Below are 21401 nucleotides of genomic sequence, written 5' to 3'. Positions count from 1 at the left end.
TAAACATAAGACAAAATTAACAATAAAGACAAATAAAAGGGCACATGATAAGTATAGTTTTATTTTGTGCCAACAAAAAAGAAAAACATTGTTTGGAGACTAATATTTATAGTATGTAAATTTTACAGGATCACTGTTGCTGTAAATCTCTGCTTCTTTTTTTTTTTCCAATTCATTTGACCCCAATGACTTATGCAATTGAGTTGCCTGAGTTACTGTCCACATCTGAGACATTTATAAAGTGGGGATGGCCTGACACCAGTGTCAGTGTCAACTAAAAGTCATCCTCATAAAAATGCCCAGATACAACCACAACTGATCGTTATTCGTGAACTGACTTCAACCTCTCAGCAGAGCGAGTAATCAGAGAAGGAGAAGCGCCGTCAGCCTCATGGAGTATTTATTTATTTGTATTTTTTTAAATAAATGACAATGAGAAAAGCAAAGCTAAGAGGAAATGATGGTCTCGCCTCATATCCATTGACATTGAGATCATATACGGGCATAAAAAAAGGGATGTTTCCACCAAAAGCAGCGTATTTCAGATGTCTTAACATCTCGGTATTTTGTCACATGGGCAGTTTACAGCAGGTCTATTATTGAAGGAAGCCGTGTCCAGTGGCACCGAGAAGTGGAAGCCACACAAGAAATTCCCCCATAGGAGGCGTAACGAATCTGCTCATTTTTAAACCAAACATCTCATATTGAAAACAGAAGGTGTTTCACTAAAATAATAAACCATACCGGATTTCAACAGGCCAAAATCAGAGGCACAAAAATCAAGGACAAATGACCCAAAACAGACCAGTCATGTCCGTCTTCGAGCTGCTGTCAGCTGGAACAGCAGTCGTCTTTTTGTGTAATTGCACAAACCTGATTTAACATTTCTGTTCTATTTGATAATATGACTTTCTTTATGTCATGTCGGAAAACCACAATCAGCGTTCAAGTCATTAATGAAAACAATAGTGAAATAAACATCTAATGAGACGATTTGCAATTGTATTATTAGGTACTGAGAGCATTATAAATGTAAGCACTTGCACAGAGACTCAGAAAAGTAGAAATCCCTGTTCTTTAGGAACATAAATATCTCTAAGCATAAATGCAACAAAAAAAAATTACAACGTAAATGTCAGACAATAATTACGTTCAGATTCAGCATAATTTTGCTTTACAATTTGAAAATCCTTCGAAGTTCTTTTTCATCCTCTCATTTTCTGCTCACGTGCCATCTGACACAGTCCACACAGCGGCAGGCAGGCCATGACTACCCAATCACCACACACAGATCCCTACCAGAAAAGCACAAAAACAGAAAAATCAGATTTGACACACTCACAAATAAACACGGAAACCCTGCTTGTTCTATGTGGATACCTTTTTATGGATCCATTTCTTTGCAGTTCAAAGAAAACTACAAAATCTCATCATATGTCCATCAGTTATGGTCTTGTGATCACTGTTTAGGTAACTTTACTGCACTTACATCAATGTTGTATCGGTGTCGAATGCTTGTCCTTAGAGCAATCATGGCTCCAGGAAGGAACGGCAGACAGCAGCTGTCCCCATGGTCCTGAGCCACCTGGCAGCCCAGGATGCAGGGAATGAATGTTGCACAAAGGCCTGGGAGAGGAGAGAAATGCTTTGTTTGAATTAAATTCACTTGACAAACTTGGGAAAGTTCAGCTCGCTTCCACGAACACATAAAGACACGTACAGATGCCGCAGTCTTCACAGCAGTCGCAAACATTTGAATTCCAGTCTGACGATCCAGACGACACATTGTACTGGGCAAAGGCCTGCGGCTGCGAGCTGATTGGACCTGAGTGGGACGCCATGGCTGCAAGCGGAAAAACAGAAGCACGTCAACATTGACAAAAACAACAGTCTTCTTTCAATTTCGAATCATTCCTTCATCGCGTCCAGGAACATGTTGACTCAAACCAAACCGAAGCAGCAAAAGGTTGCTCTCATTGTTTCACGTTTTGCGTAAAAGGAATTAAAACGGCAAGAAGACTGCTGGATGAATTTGGTTCAGTTAGTCTTGACCTGAGAGGAGTGTACGGCGGCTCCTACGAAAAGCTGTTGAATCTTAAGGATGGTCGCCGTCTAAATCCAACAGGAGGAAGGCTTCGACCTGGCAGTGCCTTTTATACCTGGATTGAAATACATTGAAGGCAGGAGCCTTGTTATGATGACACAACATTCCAAACATTTATCGTCATGCAGAGAGAAAAGCTGAAATGTTTAGTTTCGGGGTGTATCGCTCATTTCAAAAGGTTGCATCCGAATATGAGGCCGTGTTAACGAGCACAAAGCAATAAAAAACTTAAGTGGTTGGATGGTCTGTATTTGTATTTCGGCAACTAATTAACCAGCCTTTACATTTAGAGCAGGTGTGGTGTGTGTCCACTGTGGGGACGAGATCTGTTCACTGAAAAACATCAGTCAAACGTCAGCGGTCGTGTGTGGAGGGTTGGTACTGGTGTGCTTTAGCACTGATGAACTGATGAGGTGTACAATATGTTCAGGAGTACACGTGAGTTTACACGCAGCAAGTGTTTCCTAATGTTTAACTCATACCTGCAATATTGTAAAAGATTTTGATCCTCGGGGTGCTTCTGTAAAGATGGATGATAAATGTATAAACAGTGATATAGATATAAATGAAGAACACTTATGACAATAAAATCATTATGAAAGTGCTATAAAAAAAAATAGAGAATTGTAACAGTTGATATTGAGTTACATTCAACACATATTTGTTTTTGTTTCCACACTACAGAAGTTGTTAAAGTCAATACTGCTACTGAAGTAGTATTTCATTAAACTATTTTATTCATGTTTTTTGATGACTGGCTTGAAAATCATAAGACGTAATTATTTCATCTAACTAAAGGCTTATTGTAGGGAAAGGTATTGTATTGAGTATAGTATCTAATAGGCCCTTTTTCTTGTGAGACACGTTCAGGAAGGAAAGTGACAAAAATCTACTACGTTTATCCTCAGCTCTATACATAGTGTTATGGTTCACGTTTGGTCTCCTGTCTTCTTTTTGAGATTCTGACTCTCGTTCCAGACTAATTATTCCCCCCCCCTCCCCCCCCCCCCCCCTCTTGTCTGATTGCGTGTGATTGCCTGCACCTGGTGACAGCAGTGTATAGTATATAGTTGAGTTCTGTTTCTTGTTGTTGGTCTGTCTGTGTTTGCGGGTTCCCGTGTTTGGACTTTCCAGAATGTCTTTGTGATTCTCCTGTGATCTCATGGACTTTGGACTTTTTTACTTGTTGAAAATCAAGATGAGCCTCAGTTCCATCTACGGTGATGTCTGGCACCTTGAGTCCTCCGCTGAACCAAACAAAACACACAGCGGTGTTTCAAAGTCTGAGTATGGATGAAACAATATCGTGGACGATATTCCTGGAGACAGACTTATCGATGTGTTTGTCACATTTTTAGACTCTATTAGTGTCTCACAGAATCAATCAATCTGCATTTATAAAATACTTTTGATACATTTTGCAGCAAAAAATGCTTTACACATTTAAAAAAAAATTCCCCAGCTTGAGATGCCATCAGAAGATGGTTACACTCGTTACTCAGGTAGACTATGGGATTTAAACTCCTAGTAAATAAGGAATGTCTGAAATACAGATTTTAGAAATTGTCCAACAATAGTTATTGTTTCACTTGTAAGTGACAAAGCTATTGATCACAAGCCTATTTTAGAAGATTCAGTGGTGCACTCAGGCCTGAAGCCTTCTGCTCTTTCTTCTCTACTTTTAAATAACCAGGTTGTAGAAGTGAGACAAAATGGTTAATACCTCAGCATAACCATCATCAGCAAACTGTCATTGGAGCACCATGTGTATGCACTTTGTTACAAATCCAACCAGTGCATGTTCTGAGGAGTTCTAATATCGATTTTAACTTTTCTATGAATGTTTTATTATTGTTTTATTGAATCTCTCTTTACTTTTTCCTTTGTCTGCCGGTATGGGTCTCCTACACTGGAAAACAAGAGAAAACTGCCCATTACCTATTCAACAACCTCAAAGATTGAAACAAGGTGAGAATCATGAAAAAAAAAAAGCTAAAAAAAACAACAACAAAAAACCTCACACAATCCAGACTTCTTCCACATTGTTATGCTCAGTGTGAACTTTTGCACTTTATTGTGGACGTGCCTAAATTCATTAAGTTGCCGCCATGTTAGCTGATTAGCTAATTGCATTAGTAAGTATTTGAACAGGTTTGCCTAATGAAGTGGCTGGTGAGTGTACATACACTGTACGTTAGTCATATTTTTGAATTCATCAATCAAGCTGGAGCAAGATATCCTTAAATATATATGCATTCTGTGACCAACATAAGTGTCTTACTATTAGTACAATTCCCAAACAGGATCTCCAGCATGGGGTTAGAAAAGGGTTGAGAACTTATGCTGCTCTGTTTGCCCTGTGATGGGCATTATGTTCTGGGCAGGGTGTACCATGCCTTCACCTTCGGTCAGCTGCGATTGCTGATCCATGAACCCTGAGTTGAATGAACCTTTACAGAAAATGGATCTGTGGACTATTGGTCTGGTCTGGAATTTACACTTGATTTAGAAAACTCTGGCCTCAAACATCTAGTATCATGTGCAGGTTGTATTTTTTCATGCACAGGCCGCATGCCCCAGAGAAGGGTTTGCCAAATATTTATCTCACAGTGCTCAAGTTTGTCCTCGTTACATAATCAGTCCACTAGAGGGCACCGAGAGGTTGATTATTAGCTCTAAAATGTTTTGAGCAATATGCAAGACATAATTCATATCTTCCCTCAAGTTACAGCAGAATGTCAGGACAGTAAATTTGCAGTGCAATCCAATATAATCTAATGTATTCAATACAGTGTTTTATCAGAAACAAAACTGGATGTTTGGGAGCAGTTGTCAGGATACTGTGACGTAACAAATTGAAGACTTTGTTTTGATGAAGGTTATGGTTTTGAGAAATCTGTATAAAATAATATAGCTTTTTTCCGCAAAGTTCTCATAAAAGACAATCAAACCTGCAAACCAAAAGCAGACAAAGCATCTGTGATATTACACAATAACATAATTTAGCAGACGACCCTCGGTTGAGACAGAAGTGACCGCAACAGTGTTCAGTTCCTCACAGATTAAATGCATCAGTTGTTGGATGTTAATGGTGAAAAGGGAATTCGGTCGATCCCGTCTTTAGCCGCTCCAGTTTCTGACTCATTAAAAGCCCTGAAGCCCTCAAACTGTAGTCCGCATGTGTCAACAACTACTTAATTATCATTCTTGAGCCAAATCTGAATCCTATTTTCCTTCAAGGGAAATGTTCTGAAGTGAACAAACGTGCAGATCACCTGTTAAGCCTTTTATAGGCAAGCAGCCATATTGACAGTATAAGTATAAGTAACATTGGAACTATTGGCGTAATACAAGTGGCACTTGTCCTTGAGATAAATTATTGCTTGTGCAAGATTTCTAAAATCAGTGAGATTTCTGTGACACTTCTGCTGCACATGTCCCATAATGACAATAATGTGAACAAGATTGTGCTTGGCCAACTATAGCAAGTCAACATGTGTCTGGTTGTAGTCTTATCTCATGTTTAGGCAACTTCATTGCAATTAACACATCATGTTGTATGATACTTATTCTCCGTTTCTATATCTATTTTGAGAAATTTTAAAGATATTACACATAAAGTATGTGTTTTTTAATCCGTTTTCCATCAAATGTAAATGCATTGGGAAAAAGAAAATTCACCAGACTTAAAATAGCCCCTTATCTGCAATAACCAGCTTCTATCTTTCAATTTCTTAGTATTTCAGTTAGTCCATTATAAAGAACGGAAGTACACTGAAGGAATCTACAGATACGGGTGTGATCTCAACTGCAATTATTTCCACGTAAAATGAATAGAAACGTATTTCCAGGAGTTCTTGCATATCTCTTTTTATGTACAGCAGATAGTGTTATGATTACCCCAAAGACATGTTTATTCAAGATAAGCAGGTTCTTACACATCCTGTCGCCTTCTTGTTAACAATTTCTCATCACAAAGTACTCTTCGCATCAACACTTTGCGTCCTTCAGAGGTAGGCAGTTCTTGTCTTCTTGTTACACAGTACAAACATTTAGATTTATAGAAGGTATTTAATTTTCATTTGAAAAATTCTATTTTTAGTCATTTACGTTGAAATATTTATTTTCTTAAAAACAATTGGTTATTTACTACATTTTGAGATATGTGAAACCTAAAATGGAATGTGAAAAAAAACAAAAGAAAAACAGAAAAAATGTGTTTTAATATCGGGCAACAGTAATGTTTCATCTTTGAAAACAACACAATTATGAAGAACTACATCGGTGGGGCTGGTAGGATTTCTGCCAAACAAGCACTTTCACTTCTCTTCCAGTTATGAGGTATTCTTTTGTAAAAGCATATTTTGTGCTGCTTAAGGGATAAATCCACCTATTTTTAAGTTCATTCTTTAGGTATTTTAAGTTGTCTATATGCTGAAATTTGATGAATCCGAGCTTTATTGTGTATCTGAAATTGTAATATTTTTAGAGGACACAGTCACACACTGTCTGCACTCTTTATAACTGGCTGCCGACTCGTTTTAAAAATATGTCACAATTTTCCTGAGACAGTCATCAATTCCCACTACACCGAGGTTTGCGTCTGTCTAAAATGCATCAGGATTCGGTTCCTGAATTTTCACTTCTCCTTTTTCCGACCCCCGTCATCTGGACGAGTGTGGCACAGATTATCTGTGAAAAAGGATGTTAAGCTGATGTGTTTGTGAGCAGGGCGCTGCGTTGTTTTCACTCCTGGAGGTTTCAGGTGGCCCGCTGCTTCCTTCTTCTCAGTAAATATGGATCAGATCATGACAACCACTGAGGATTACTGGGTGAGTGGATATTTCTTGACTCATCAAAGTGCATGATATTAGCTTTTTCACCCTGAATCTTGTCCTTTACTGAAACTAAAGTATTTGTGTTATTTTTTGTTTCTCAGGGTGGCATTCCTGACTATGACGAAAATTACACCCTGTCTCCTGAGACAAGTGGGGCGATTGCAGCCCCGTGCTTACAGGAAGACATCTATGGTTTTGCAGAGAAGTACTCCCCCATCGTGTACAGCCTGGTGTTCTTCTTAGCATTGGTTGGGAATGTGCTGGTGCTGTGTGTGATCAGACGCTACAGAAACTCTCAGAGCGGTGGAGCATGTGCCTTCTCTCTGACGGATACCTTCCTCCTTCACCTGGCTATTTCTGACCTGCTGTTGGCCTTCACACTGCCCCTCTTTGCAGTGCAGTGGGCTCACCACTGGGTGTTCGGTTTGGCCCTCTGCAAGATCTCCGGAGCCCTCTTCTCCCTCAACCGGTACAGTGGCATCCTCTTCCTGGCCTGCATCAGCTTCGACCGATACCTGGCCATTGTCCACGCCGTCAGCTCGGGCTGGAAGCGAAACACCTGCCATGCTCAGTTTGCCTGCGCCGTCATCTGGATGGTCTGTTTGGGCTTGAGTGGAGTGGACATTGCCTTCAAAGAGGTAATGGAGGTGCACATCGTGGGCCAAACGCGGGGACCGCTGTGCCAGTTGTATTTCGCCGAGAGCGCCACACAGTGGCACGTGGGGCTGCAGCTCATCAGCGTGGTTCTGGGCTTCGGGGTCCCCCTGTTGATCATGCTCTACTGCTACATCCAGATCTTCAGGTCCCTGTGCAATGCCAGCCGCCGACAAAAGCGCAAGTCTCTCCGCCTCATCGTGTCCCTGGTGTCCGTTTTTGTCATCTGCTGGGCTCCGTACAACTGTTTCCAGCTGGCTGACAGTCTGCACCGGCTCGGCGTGGTGACCGGAGGCTGCCAGTTTGGTCGTGTGGTGGACATTGGGACTCTGATCACTGAGAGCGTGGGCCTCTCGCACTGCGCCCTCAACCCTCTGCTCTACGGCTTTGTGGGGGTGAAATTCCGGAGGGAGCTGGTCAGAATGTGCAAAGGGTTGCTGGGACAGAGAGGCTGGCTGGGAATGAATGGATGGAGCCAGAGGAGTCCTAGAAGGACCACGGGCTCATCCAGCTTTGCAGATACTGAGAATACCTCCTACTCTGTCATGGCGTTATAACATAAATGTAACACAAGGAAGAGTATGAGTGGTTCGTGAGGAGGGAGGTAGTAAAAAACAAAGTGTTTGATGAATCAAGACTTTCAAAATGTTCTCATATAAATAAGGTTCCTGTCTGTTCTGTTTGTCTCACATTGGTGCTTAGACAGTTCTTTATACTCAAGTTTCACAGTGAAATCATCAAATGGTAGGGGCTACCATAATGCTTAATGCTGATTCTGTCACAACACCTTTACTGAGAATGTGTTAAGTTTTGTGCCCAATGGTCAAATCTTGTGAAACGGCTTTATTTCTGCAGACATGTGAAGCAGTTAAGGGCTTGAACTATGACTCATATCTCACTTCTTCATACTCAGTGGAGATAATAGCTTGCAGAAAATGATTTTCAGTTCATAAAGTTCAGGGGGAAATGTCTTGATTGAAAGAATGCTTGTGTTGATACATGTTTTTTTATGAATATCTTTAATGTCTATAAAGCTCTTTTTTCAGATGTACGCTTGAAGTTGTACTACGTGCTGCAAAACAGGAAATGACTCACTCTGAATTTTGTGTGTAAAAAAGCTCAACTTCCTTTTGACCGTCGAAGTTTTTCTAATAAATATTTTGAAATAAAAACCTTGTGTTTTAAACGTTAACCTCCCGTGTTTTTCTGAGCTTTAACAATTTTCTTCCGCACTCGCTGATCTCATGCTTACTGCAAACAGCAACAATATTTGAAGTTGGTTTAATGAAGAAACAGAACCACATAGCAGCACATGATGCATATCTGTCTTTACTGATACATCAATATTTGCAGCTTCAGAAAAGCAAAGCTGGAGTACTATTTCAACACATCTACTTGAGTATCTGACAAGCAGAATGTGGATCTTAATGTGAGATGATCACAAACGGATCAGTCCAAGGCAGGTAAAAGAAGCCAAGCCCAGAAAAGTCTGGTGAAGTTTCACTGCAGCAGTGTCAATTGAAATATGGCCACAAAGAACAAGTAGATTTAATTGTAATGTCTTTTAAAAAAAAACAAAAGGATGCTGAACCTGCGGATGGCAGAGATGAGAGAGCTTATGTTGATGCACAGACATTCTGTGTCAAGAGTTAATTATGACTCTGAGCAAATTAAAATCACTTGTAGGGTTCCTCAAGTCTCCATCCTTGGGCCCCTTTTATTTAACATCTACAGGCTCCCGCTGGCTCAGATCATGGAACATTACGACAGCTATTATCATATTTACGCAGACGACACACAGCTCTATATAGCAGTGTCAGTGAAGGACCACGCCCACTTATATCGGCTGAGTAAATGCATAAATGAAATTAATGAGAGCTCATCCAGAACGCTGCAGCCAGAGTCCTCACCAACACAAAGATGGTGGAGCGCATTACCCCCTGCTCCAATCCTTGCACTGGCTGCCTTTGTGTCAAAGGATTGACTTCAGATCTTACTTCTGGTTTGAAAAGCTTTGAATGGTCTCGGGCCTAAATACATCTCAGATTGATTTGTAGAATATAAAACCTCCAGACCTCTGAGGTCCTCAGGAAGAGGTTTACTCAGAATTCATAGAGTCGGAAACAAACAAGGTGAAGCAGCATTTAGTTCCTACCTCTTCACCTGTGGAACAAACGTCCTGAACACCTGAAGACTGCTGACACACGCACTTCTTTTAAATCAGGACTTTAAACATTCTTATATGCGCAGGCTTTCGAAAAAACAATCGATTTTACCTACTTTATTAAATTTATCTTAATAAATCTCTTACCTTATTTATTCTACTTTTCTTCATCTTTATCTGTTTTAATGCCTTTCTTTCATTTCTTTTAAAGCTTCAATGTGTTTCTTCTATTAATATATTTCTTATGTCTTTGTAAAGTTTTTCTGTATTTCTTTAATTTCTTTGTAAAGCACAGGGAATTGCCCTGTGTTTGGATGGTGCTCTATAAATAAATTTGCCTTGTCTTGATATTTGACATCAGGTTAACCGTCAGTGTGAGACAGCCCAATGCTTTTGCAGGACAGACACAGAATTGCTAACATAATCAGTTTATTTGTTCAGTTTCAGTGTGAAAGCAGCATAAAACTATTTTGTAGAGTGTAAAGCCAAACAGCATATCTTAATTCTGAGAGTAACTTCATTTAAATTGGCCACAATAATTTCTATAAATTTCATTGTAAGTGTTGTAAGTATTCTGAATTTGGTCTTTATACACACTTAGTCAGAACAAACCTTTACTTTTCCTTTTTTTATTTAAAAATTTTTAATATCTTATGGAGGGGGGTGGGGGTGGGGGTGGGGGGGTGGGGGGGGGGGGTTCTATTTTCTCTAATAAATTCTGCACTTTAGTTTCTAGTCAAGTATTAAAAGCCCTGACCAGAAATAACTTTGTTCTTGCCACCTGGTTAAGGTGAACAGAATTCTCAGTTCTTGTGGGGTTTGTATCCACATGTAGAGTTTTGGTGTTTAATTGTAGTTTGTTGCAGTTTGTTCCATTGATACACAGGACTGAGCGCCAGTCTGCACGGGCAATATAATAACTGTATAGTGCTATCTAGTGGACAAGTGCCTGTTGTCAAAGTTTTTTTTCAACTTTGTGCTGCTTGTTTTTAACAGTTTTTTCTTCTTTTTAATTGTGAATAACAGCTCAGATGAGAAACCAGCTATTTGCTGCAGCTGCTCTGACTGCTTTCACATCCTCTACTTTTCAGAAAGTCTGCAGATACAGTAGCTTGAACAAGTATTCATACCACTTGAACTTTTCCACATTTTGTCACATTACAGCCACAAATGTAAATGTAGGTAATTGTGAAGTGGAAGAAAATTAGGCCTATACATGTTTTATTGGGTTGTTGTTGTTTTTTTTTTTTTTTTTACCATATAATAAACAGAAAAGTGTGGTGAGTAACAGTAATCAGCTCCCTTCTCTCTGATCCCTAAAATGAAATCCATTGAAAGCAAGAGCCTTTGAAAGTCACCTGATTACTAAATAGAGTCCACCTGTGCGCAATCTGATCTCGGTATATATGCGTCTGTTTTGATAGGGCCTGTGAATTAACGGCATCGTGAAGACCAAGGAACACATCAGACAAGCCAGAGATGGAGTTGTGAAGACGTTTTAAACAAAAAATAATCCCGAACTTTGAACATCACATGGCGTTCTGTGCTGTCATTCAAACCAAAATGGAAAGAGTATGGCACAACTGGAAACCTACCAAGACATGGCTTTCCATCTAACTGGAGGAGCTGCAGAGGTCTACAACTCAGGTGGGACAATCTGTCCACAAGACAACTAACAGTCTCCATCCCACAAATTGGACTCAATGTAAAATGCTGTGGCAAAATAAAATCAAGGGGTATCGTCGTGGTAAAATTATATCTCGGCCTTATACTCATTATGTTTGCTCATCATAGGCTTCCTGGCTTTAAGCTAGCAACTCTTGGTTTCAGTCCCTTTGCAAGCTGGCTTTCAACTAGCAACGATTCCCTCACTCCCTTCTCCAGCAAGGCCTTATCTGCCTGGGAACCAAGGTCAATGGTCTGCTATTGCTAAAACTCAACAGTTCAATTGTTCTGCTTCAACCCCCCCCCCCCCCCCACTGGTTAAGACTCACGGGCACAACTTGTGAGACGCACACTCTATCCTGCAGACAGCTGAATGCACTCTACATGATCCTGTGCCTTGGGGACCCCAATAAACTTCTCCTGACACAAAAACCTTGTTTTAACACTTTATTCCAAACAGCACCGACAACAACAGCAAAATACCCACGACCGTATGAATTCCGTTGCAAGCCACTGTGTACGACTGGCATGATCATTTTGGGAGAATGATTGAATTCCACTCTGTAATTACGGCATTTTACCTTTTCAAGATAGTGGTTTTTTTTCCCCCATAGTAATTTATTTTAAGAGCATTGTTATAGATAGTCCAAGTAACTGCCCATGATAAAGTGCCCATAAACTGTGATATCCACAACAGATGTTTTACTCAAGAGAGAAAGGTGTGATCAGTATTGTTACAATCCAGTGCAAACATTTTTGCATGAGAGCATATCATGTGGTCCTGGGAGAGTACAGGTATAGTAGAGATGTGTTGAACACACGTGTTAGATAAACATGCATGATGTGAGTATTTAGTCGATACGGTCCATGTGTTCATTGGCTGACCTGCTCTCAACAACTTCATTCCCTGACGTCAACAATATATATACATTGTATATATTTTTTACATATTAAAAGTCAAATTATAATCCTCAAACTGTGATGATAAATGTTGTATATCCTCTGCACGCCGTCTCATCTCTGCAAAAACATGGTTTATTTTCAGGAGCGCCTCGTGTTTTGGTTCCACTTTAATTACACAAACACCGTAGCGCCACCTAGTGGAGAGCGTGTGTCAGTGCAGCCTTTGTCTCTTTGTGTCCGGCTCGCTCTGTTACTCACTGTCAAGCCACGCGGGCGACACGGAAACGCCTCCACGCGCCCTTCAAAACAAACCACGTCATTGCCATTTTCCGAACTTGAATCACGAGATCCGCAACATTTGATCGTATCTGTCTCGTCAGGACTGAACAGAAGAGCTCCGACTCATCTCGGTATCTCTGTTCTTGCGTGTTGTTTTGCGCATTGCGCGGGAGAGTCGCTCGGTGGATTTTACTTGGAAACACCAGTAATCGGTGAACGCGGAGTTTCAGGTGAGTTGGCAGATTGGAGACGCGACGATGTGTGAGTGTGATGTGACATTCGGTTTCCACAAACAACCTAATGTGTAAACAGACGAGGGGCTCAGAAGTGCTGGGAGTGTGCGAGTCCGGTCAGAAAGTGTCCAAGTTATGAAACGACCAACGAGTTGAGCGCAGCTTTTCTCTGCGCCCTTTTTTTCCATTGTTGTTTCTTCCGGCGCTTTCTCAGTTTTTAGGACTCAGTCTGATGACACAGTCGTGTGTGTTTGCAGCCTTGCTGGTGGTTAAAGTGTGAGCTTTGACGGGGTGAAGTGTCTCTGCAGGACTTTGACGGGCGCTCGACAGCTGCGTCGTTACTGGTCAGCGCGCGCAGCAGATATGCGCAAGTTGTTGCTTTCGCACCGTGTTTAGGGTGTCATCTGCCCACACCGCAGAAACGCCGTTCTTCTTCCATTTGCAGCTGACACCCTGCATGGGAACAGGGTAAGTACACCTTATTTTTATTTTCAAAGCTGCTTCATAATAACTTATTTTAAACTTCACACGTGGTATCTGTTGTCATTTATACTTGCACATTTTTCACATTTCATGTTATTTCGTCTATAGAAGTCTCTCACAACCGCTGATGCATGACTTTTGTTTTTCTGTGCAAGCTTTTCTGAACGCGTGGCTTCTGCACAGGATCTCGGGGTCAACAAGAGGTCAACTTTGGGGCCAGTGATTAGAAATGAAAGCCATTTAATATCTTTCTTGATTATTGAATTTAATTTGTATGTTTATTTTGAATGTAAAAACAGTGAGTAAAGATATATATTAAACAAAACCGTGCTCGAAAAGGAGGGTGCTGTAAATTCCTACCCCCTCTCACCTAATCCTCACCCCCCCCTTATAAGAAATCATCATTATGACTTAAAAGTTAACCTAAAAATAAATACACAATGTGAACCCTCATCTATATTTTCTCTTGAAGTGATCTTCCTATACCTCTTTTAATGATGCTTCCCTTCAACTCCTCATTGAACCCGTTCCGCAATTCTACCCTACAAACTGAAATACACATACTTTTAACAGTTGTACGAACACAATGCTTTTTTAAGTGTAACCCTCCTCTTAAGTTAAAACCCCCTTTCCCTGAACACAAAGCATTTTCGAAATATTTCCCGGAACTAACTTTTTGTTTGTTTGTTTGTTTTAAACATAATTAGTGCTCTTTTGTATTTGACCAGATCCCCAAATTTTAATTCATGTGACTTTAAAAACGGTGTGTTCATGTGCTCCCAAAACCAAATATTATGCGCAATCCTCGATCAACGACCTCTTGTTTGGCAATATGAACAGTTATGTGTTCCCCCAAACCTCCACACAGTAGCTCACATACTGTAAAGCAAGTGAACTGTAAGTAATAAACAGTGATTTCTGCTGAAGTACTTTTCTCGCTTTCCCTAAAGCTGCAATGCTCCTTGCCATCTTTGACTCAATAACGACTTATTTGTGATTTCAAGCTGAATTGTATTTAGACTAAGCTAAGTGGAAATAAGCCTTACAAGGCCCCGTTTACATCACAACATTTTTAAGTGAAAACGGGAAAACTTTTGTTGTGTTTTTGGGGGACCGTTTACACAACAACGATGCTTGGGGCGACTGACAAAGCAACTTTTTCCAATACAACTTCTGAAGTGTAACTTAATGAAAACACTCTGGCTCTATGTGAATGAGGAAAAGGGAATTTTTCTCAAATACTGATATTATACTTGCCCATGGCGGTTGTAGTAATTAGTTTTGCAGACGCGCGAGAACAATAATGAAATGAGGACAATAATGAATGCGGTGTGTGCTCCTCACTCCTGAATTTAACAGCACTTCTCCAAGGAAGTGTTATGTTCACTACACCATCATCTGGATCGCTGAGCGTGCCAAATTAATGAAGAAAGACGGGGTAAAGGCGCTTCAATATTTACTGCGTACTGTGCATATTGGTGCTTTTCAGAAAAATGACATTCTAAAGGTGACACTTTTCTAAAATGAAAAAAAAAAAGTGCACTTTCATTCTAAACTTCTCATAGCCGCCATTCAACTAAAGCCATTCTATATTGATAAGCACCTGACTGCAGCTGCCGCTTGTTTGACAGTGTTTAACCTCTTGTTCCATCCAGTCTAAAAGGATATTGCAGTGCAACATGAAATGACATTGCAATATTTGCTTCCACTCGAACCAGATGAAAATCGAGGCTCGGGGAAGTTAAAATGTTGAGCCTGAACATTGACCTTTTGAGCACTGCAAGGCGTAAAGAGCCTTATGATTCACCCACGTTTAAAATCCAATATGGTCATTGCAGATCATCACTAGAGGCTTCAAATGGTTCTCGATATTCCCGACACATTTAAGCTGTGATACATCTGGACTGTTTTCTAGCCGTTTTCTAAAACGTTTTAAAAGATTCAAGCAGTTTTTTTTTTTTAACAATATCCAACACCTGGAGTTAGCTGTTCATTATCCTGATATGACCATAGAGTCATCATAGCAAACCTGGTGTTTGACTAATTCAGTCAGGTGTAATCTGATTACAGTGGGAGCCGATGCCCCATTGCCACCATGGTAACTCAACCCCAGTGTTTGTGTGACACATCAACTTCATTGAGACTAAATGAGTGTCAACAGTTCACAGCCCACAAACCTGACGATGATACATCAGTTTTGTGTGTGTGTGTGTGTGTGTGTGTGTGTGTGTGTGTGTGTGTGTGTGTGTGTGTGTGTGTGTGTGTGTGTGTGTGTGTGTGTGTGTGTGTGTGTGTGTGTGTGTGTGTGTGTGTGTGTGTGTGTGTGTGTGTGTGTGTGTGTGTGTGTGTGTGTGTGTGTGTGTGTGTGTGTGTGTGTGTGTGTGTGTGTGGGTGTGGCCGGCCGTAGGGAACTGGGCTTTCCGTTCAAACCCACTCCCCTATTGCCTCATCATGACATCGCACCATGTGAGTTACGAGCGAGGCTGCGCGTGTTTATAAAACCCCGCATGGATTCAACAAGCGGGGAGTTTGAGGAATTTCCTCTCGCTGACAGAGAGAGAGGGAACATTTCTTATTCACATCTGTGGCGGAGCAGCATTTTGAAATCTCTCTGTGTTCAACGTGTTTGCGTCTTCACAGAACATGGACGTGGACCTTGATGGACTATTTCGTCAAAACACCTCCTTTGACTATGATGACGACTACGAGTATAAAGAAGAATTTGACCCAAGAAGCAACAAGCCGGTGTGGATCCCAGTGGTTTACTCCCTGGTCTTCGTGGTGGGCCTGCTGGGGAATATACTCCTCCTGGCAGTTCTGGCCCAGAGGAGACAGTCATGGAGGGTATCAGACACGTTGATTCTCCACCTGGGCATCACAGACATCCTCCTGCTGGTCACACTGCCCTTCCGGGCTGCACAGGCTGGCGGAAGTGGATTATGCTCTGGGATTCTATGCAAAGTCTGTGGAGCCCTTTTCAGTGTAAGTTGAAGCCTTATGACGTGTGGAAGAGGCAAAGTCAGAAAGTGAAAGCAAGATGTTCTATCTGAAGCTGTGATAAAGGTTTTCTAAATGACTTGTGTTTGGTTTGGGCCATCGGATCCTTCTTAAGCAAGAGAAGATGGTGGTTGTGCTATTGAGCAAACATTTTCCCAGAGCAACCGCATTTCAGACTTAAGAGTGAGAAGGAAAAGGAAGGGCTCGCCGGAAGGAGAAGTGAAATTTTATGGGACTTTTCTGATGTGAAGCTGAACTTTTTATGTCGCGTTAATGCATGCATCTACTCTTTGTAACCGAAATTAATAATAATCATGCTAAAAAGTGAATAAGGGGAGATTCACGCCAACGTTTATTTGAAAAAAAAATCTCTTTCGTAACTCTTTGCATTCTAAAGGTAATAAGGGAATTGTAATGAGAAATTAACATTGGTTCTTAAACTGTGGTACATGTACCACCAGTGGTGAGAACAGAAATATATATAAAATATGAAATTGCTAAATAAAATAAGCATTATCTTTCTCTTTTAGGTCAATGTCAGCCTGGTTCATGCACTTGGTGTGTGCATGCTTGTTGCGAGAAACACACTTTGGAATTTGGATTATCAGTGACGGATCAGATTTAGTTTAGTTTTTTTAATAAACTGAAAACCTCTTGCTCGGTCAGCAGCTACTGCATGTGTGAGTGAATTAAAAAAAAAAACGGGCGTTATCTGCATTCTAGCCTGCCGTTTTTCATGGGAGGTTAACAGTTGCTGCACTTTGTGAAGATGAGTTTTGAGTGTCTCTGGTGGAGCAGAAATGTTCAATGAATAATCCTCAGATTTGGGAGTGAACATGTAAGAGACGTGTTCGCTTATAAACTCTCCAGATCTAATCAGATAAGCTCCTCTGCTGTTTTGTTTTCAGGTTGGATATAGCGGTGTTATTTGGAGAGCTCAACACTTTCTCCAGTCTTGTGCTATATAAAGAGTTCATAACCACAATGTATGTGGGCCAACATTTATGTGGTTATAACGTAAAGAAGCTGTAGCTGACTTATTCTGTCGATCCAAATAACCATCAACAATGTGAAAAGACAGGAAGTTAGGCATTTGGCCAAAAATGGCCGTGGCATGCGAGTTCAGGACTGTTTGAGTTTCACTATCACTCTGCGAGACTTGGCAGCCCTTCACTTATGAAAGACATGGAGGTTTTTTTTCTTTTTTCTTTTCCTTTTTTTTTTGATGTCCCCAGGCTGTTGTGAAGTTGCCTTAATACAGGAGAGATTGAATGTTTCCCCCGTGTGGTTTAAAAAAGGCAAAATCCATCAGGAGAGAAGGACCCCCCCCCCCCCCCCCCCCCCCACTTATCACCCAGACAATTGCAACCTGGTTTCAGACAAATGTACTTTTTTTTTTTAACTTGTAATGGACTTGAACTGCACATGAAAAGTGGGGGGAAATAAATGGATTTATTTGTCTTTCACTGAGTCCAATTTCCCTTTTCTTTTTCACAGATGAACTTCTTCTGCGGGATCTTTCTGCTGGTTTGCATCACCGTCCCTGCTATCCAGCTGTACTCGCGCAGGAAGCCCCGGTCCGTTCACGTCACCTGCCTGTCGGTGTGGCTCGTTTCCCTGCTTCTCACCATCCCTGACTGGATTTACCTGGAGGCCAAGCAAGAGACCAATCAAAACAAAGTGCTGTGCGTTCACAGCTACTCTGGTTCTTCTCGGATGGTCTCGCGTCTGTTCCACCACCTGGTGGGCTTTACCATCCCCGCGGCCGTGTTGATCTTCCGCTGCGCCTCCGTCCTGCTACGGCTGCGGTGCAGTTGTAAAGCCCTGCAGAAGCAGAGAGCCACCGTGCTCGTCCTTCCCCTGGTGGGGGTTTTCTTTCTCTGCTGGGTGCCGTACAACTTCACAGTCATCGTGGACACGCTCATGAGTGGCTCCGAGGAACCTCAAGGTGAAAATTTGAAAACGGCTCTGCTGGCCACCTCGGCGTTGGGTTGCGTCCATGCTTGCGCCAGGCCTCTTCTCTACCTCGGTTTGTGTAGAAACTTCAGAAGACGCTCGGTGGCCCTGCTGAGGTGCGTCACAGTTGAGCCCGAGAGCTCACTGTGGGAGCTGGCTGTGGAGGAGGAAGCCCTGCCGGAGCAGAGTCGCGCCGAGGACGAGCTGAAACAGATGACGAGTGTCGTCGATCATCAGACACAGTCAGAGCAGTGCTGATGAATGGAAATGACCCCTCACCCACCCCCTCCACGACTCAGTGACATCTGAACAATGATCTTCCTCGGAGGGAAATCTAGTGTGCGGTCATGTCATGAGTTCAAGTGTGTCTCATCTGTGCAATGATGAGAAATGGATATTTATAAGGAGACACTGACAGTCCAGTTTATTCTGAAAGTTTCAGATCCACATTTTGGGGACGTCAACCATTGTCCTATTTCGTTACACCACTTGACCGTTCCACCCTCAACCAATCACTATGGACAACTGTATTTTTGATTGTTAGGTATTATAATTTATAAGTTACATGGAGAACATCGCTTTTCTTTGTTAATTCATCTGTAATAAAAAAAAAGATAATTATGTCAGTAAAAAGCTTTCACTAGGCAATATTAAAATAAATATGCCGTTTTGTTTGCACAATATGTGATATAAAACATAAAATCGTATCTTTTCGGATGTCTTGTATTACACAGCCCGACAGAGTTTATTACCTTATTGCTGATAACGTCCAAGAAACTGTTTTGCTTTTCTTTTGAAGCAGGGAAGATTGTAAATCCCACAGTTGCACAGTCAGTGTGGTTTATTGTGGGTATTATCTCAAGAGTCGGGAGGGAATTTCCTTGTGGAGAAAGCCTAGTCTCCGTTCTATGTGACTTCATTGTTGCAGCGCGAGTGTGTGGACAGTAGCACAGGAGGTGCAGTGAAGTCATGAATCAGGTGACAGAGGGTGAGACGGAGGAGGAAGCGGAGATGAACGAGCTTCTGCCGCCTTTTTATAGCACTCCATTGACTGTCATGTAAAGATGTTTGCTGCAGAGAACTGTGGCAGGCTTTGTGTGAAAGGGACAGGAAAAACGGGTAGGCTGCAGATGAAGGGAAGCAAGAGGCACAACAGATTTGTGATAATAGAGGCGCATGTTGTGGGTTTTACTTTCCTGCTGCTCTGCAGGTTAAAGCCTGTCGAGCCTCGCTGCAAGGCTCCAAGCCAGTTAGAATTAATATACGAATGTATCCTCAGAGTGTACTTTCACAATTCACTGCTCTTTTGGGAACACATTGCACAGTAATTTCCCTCTCTCTCTCCAAAAAAAAAAAAGGCTTCTTCCTATCAGGCCACCTGTTTTTTTGGTGGTTTTTTTTGTATTTCCTGTTTCTGATCTGTCTTGCAAAATATTTTTTGTCAGTTCATGAAAAACATGATCTAATGTGGGAAAAGCCACTGAACTGACTGTAACAGCAGGTCTCCATCACATTCATGGCCGCTTATAGTCTCACGGGTCTCGGCAAGTTGAAGCGTTATTTCCCGTGTCAAGTGAAGGACATCGTCACTGCAAAGTAGATTATCGTAAATTCTTCTGAAGAGTCACAAAGTTGACAGCACAAGTATGAATTCAGGGAAGTTAGAGACTTTATCAAGGACCGCTCAAGTGATTTTAAATACAAAGTTGACATAGAGTTGATGTTTGAACTACCTCAATTATTCTAGTTCTTTTTCCCCAAACTTCCACTGGGGCGGGCGGCCAGAGCTTCAGCCGAGGGCAAAAAACAAGGGAACAAATCTGGAGATCAGTAGGATGAGTTTTCTTTTTCCCTTTAAATGTTTTGGAAAGGAAAGGGTAAAACTTGTTTTGGTCCAACGCGTTTTTATTGCTAAATTTGTTGTTGGTGTAATGAAAATGAAGTAAAATTAATAAATAAGTTCAGTGTTTGTGTAAAAACTTGCCAGTTTTCAGATTGAAAGCCTTTAACTAGCACAAAATTATTTGTTTTACCTCCAAACACCACTACTATATCTTACAATGTGAAAGACATGAGGAAGTCTGGCATTTAACCAATTCAGTTCATGTCATCCAGTAAAGAAAGACTGAGATGGAAAAATCCGTCTGGAAATATATTTAACCCCCCCCCCCCCCCCCGCATGGAAATGTGCTGCCCCTGAACTGAAATGTTTATACTGTCTATAAACTGGTAGTTACTGCCGCCACCACCCTGTTCTGTTCACGTGTTTGATCTCCGCTTTATAATTATATCACAGACAGCAACGGTGTTTCAACAGTTTTGGTCTGTATTGTCTCTTTAAAAAATAAAAAAAATCCTGTCATCTCTGTGCTTCAACCACATGTCTGAAGATGTGTCTGGTTTGTTTCAGTTTCCTGTCAAAAAGCTGAAATGTGTTTCCACAGAAACCACTGAATATGAGTTTCACTTATTCCTTTTTATCGTGACAGTTCTCAACTGATCATAGTCATAAATGTACTGAAAGTTGTGAACCGTTTCCAAATGATCAAAATGTAAATTGTTGATGTTGTACAGTCTGATTTATTAAGTGTTAATCATTACAACATGCACTTTGTAACTTTCTTTTGTCTGTTACACAATCACTGAAGAGTGCTTTTCAGACGATGTGCAGTAAAAATAGTAAATGTGAAATTGTCTACAATGTGCCTGGACTGATGTGTTTTTTGAGACGTTACAATAAAACAACATGCAGTTACTGAATAAACATCTTAAAATACCAGCTGAGGTAGACTTTTGCCCCACAGTGGAATCAATGCTGTTTGATCGAAGCCAACAGAAGCTTCTTTAAGAGCAGTGAAGTCAGTGAAAGTCATTAGAACAGAATAGAAATACTCTATGGAAGCCAGGGGAATTTTTAAACGGAAAATTCTCAATAGATTCAAACAAAAAAAAAAGACTTTAGCAGAGTCGCATTTATGTGGCTGTAAATCACGGGATTTAATGTTTGGTTCATTTCATTCCTACTTGAAATGTTTGTATAGTATAAAGATTTCCCCATGTCTTGGCACACAGTTGTTTATTTGTGTCATGAGATAAAATGCATATTTAGACCTAAAGATTAACTC

General features: G+C 41.1%; 2 protein-coding genes across 2 annotated transcripts; one reads left to right on the top strand and one right to left on the bottom strand.

Moving 5' to 3' along the window:
- Positions 1–1205: 1205 nt before the first annotated feature.
- On the bottom strand, positions 1206–1841 carry cnfn (cornifelin; the record flags this gene model as incomplete). The annotated part of the gene is made up of 3 exons (XM_080472013.1): positions 1206–1295; positions 1490–1626; positions 1721–1841. The coding sequence occupies 3 exons, from the start codon at positions 1839–1841 to the stop codon at positions 1206–1208; spliced, it is 348 nt and encodes a 115-aa protein (XP_080328139.1).
- Positions 1842–6784: 4943 nt separating this feature from the next.
- On the top strand, positions 6785–20969 carry cxcr3.2 (chemokine (C-X-C motif) receptor 3, tandem duplicate 2). The gene is made up of 6 exons (XM_080472458.1): positions 6785–6936; positions 7044–8146; positions 13237–13308; positions 14683–14761; positions 15964–16305; positions 17818–20969. Exons 1-6 carry the CDS (start codon positions 6901–6903, stop codon positions 18532–18534), a joined length of 2349 nt encoding a protein of 782 aa, XP_080328584.1. The 5' UTR covers positions 6785–6900; the 3' UTR covers positions 18535–20969.
- The last annotated feature ends 432 nt before the right edge of the window (positions 20970–21401 follow it).

The sequence above is a fragment of the Lipophrys pholis genome (genome assembly GCF_963383615.2).
Source record: "Lipophrys pholis genome assembly, chromosome: 9".
NCBI classification, from domain to species: domain Eukaryota; kingdom Metazoa; phylum Chordata; class Actinopteri; order Blenniiformes; family Blenniidae; genus Lipophrys; species Lipophrys pholis.
This window is presented reverse-complemented; position numbering and strand designations above follow the sequence as displayed.

Bases quoted from the DNA above. Each gene is read 5' to 3' on its own strand.
- cxcr3.2 (XM_080472458.1), top strand. From the start codon at position 6,901: ATGGATCAGATCATGACAACCACTGAGGATTACTGG. The intron at 8,147-13,236 runs GTTATAACATAA...CACCGTGTTTAG, and splicing joins ACCTCCTACTCTGTCATGGC to GGTGTCATCTGCCCACACCG. The intron at 14,762-15,963 runs GTAAAGGCGCTT...GCGTCTTCACAG, and splicing joins AATTAATGAAGAAAGACGGG to AACATGGACGTGGACCTTGA.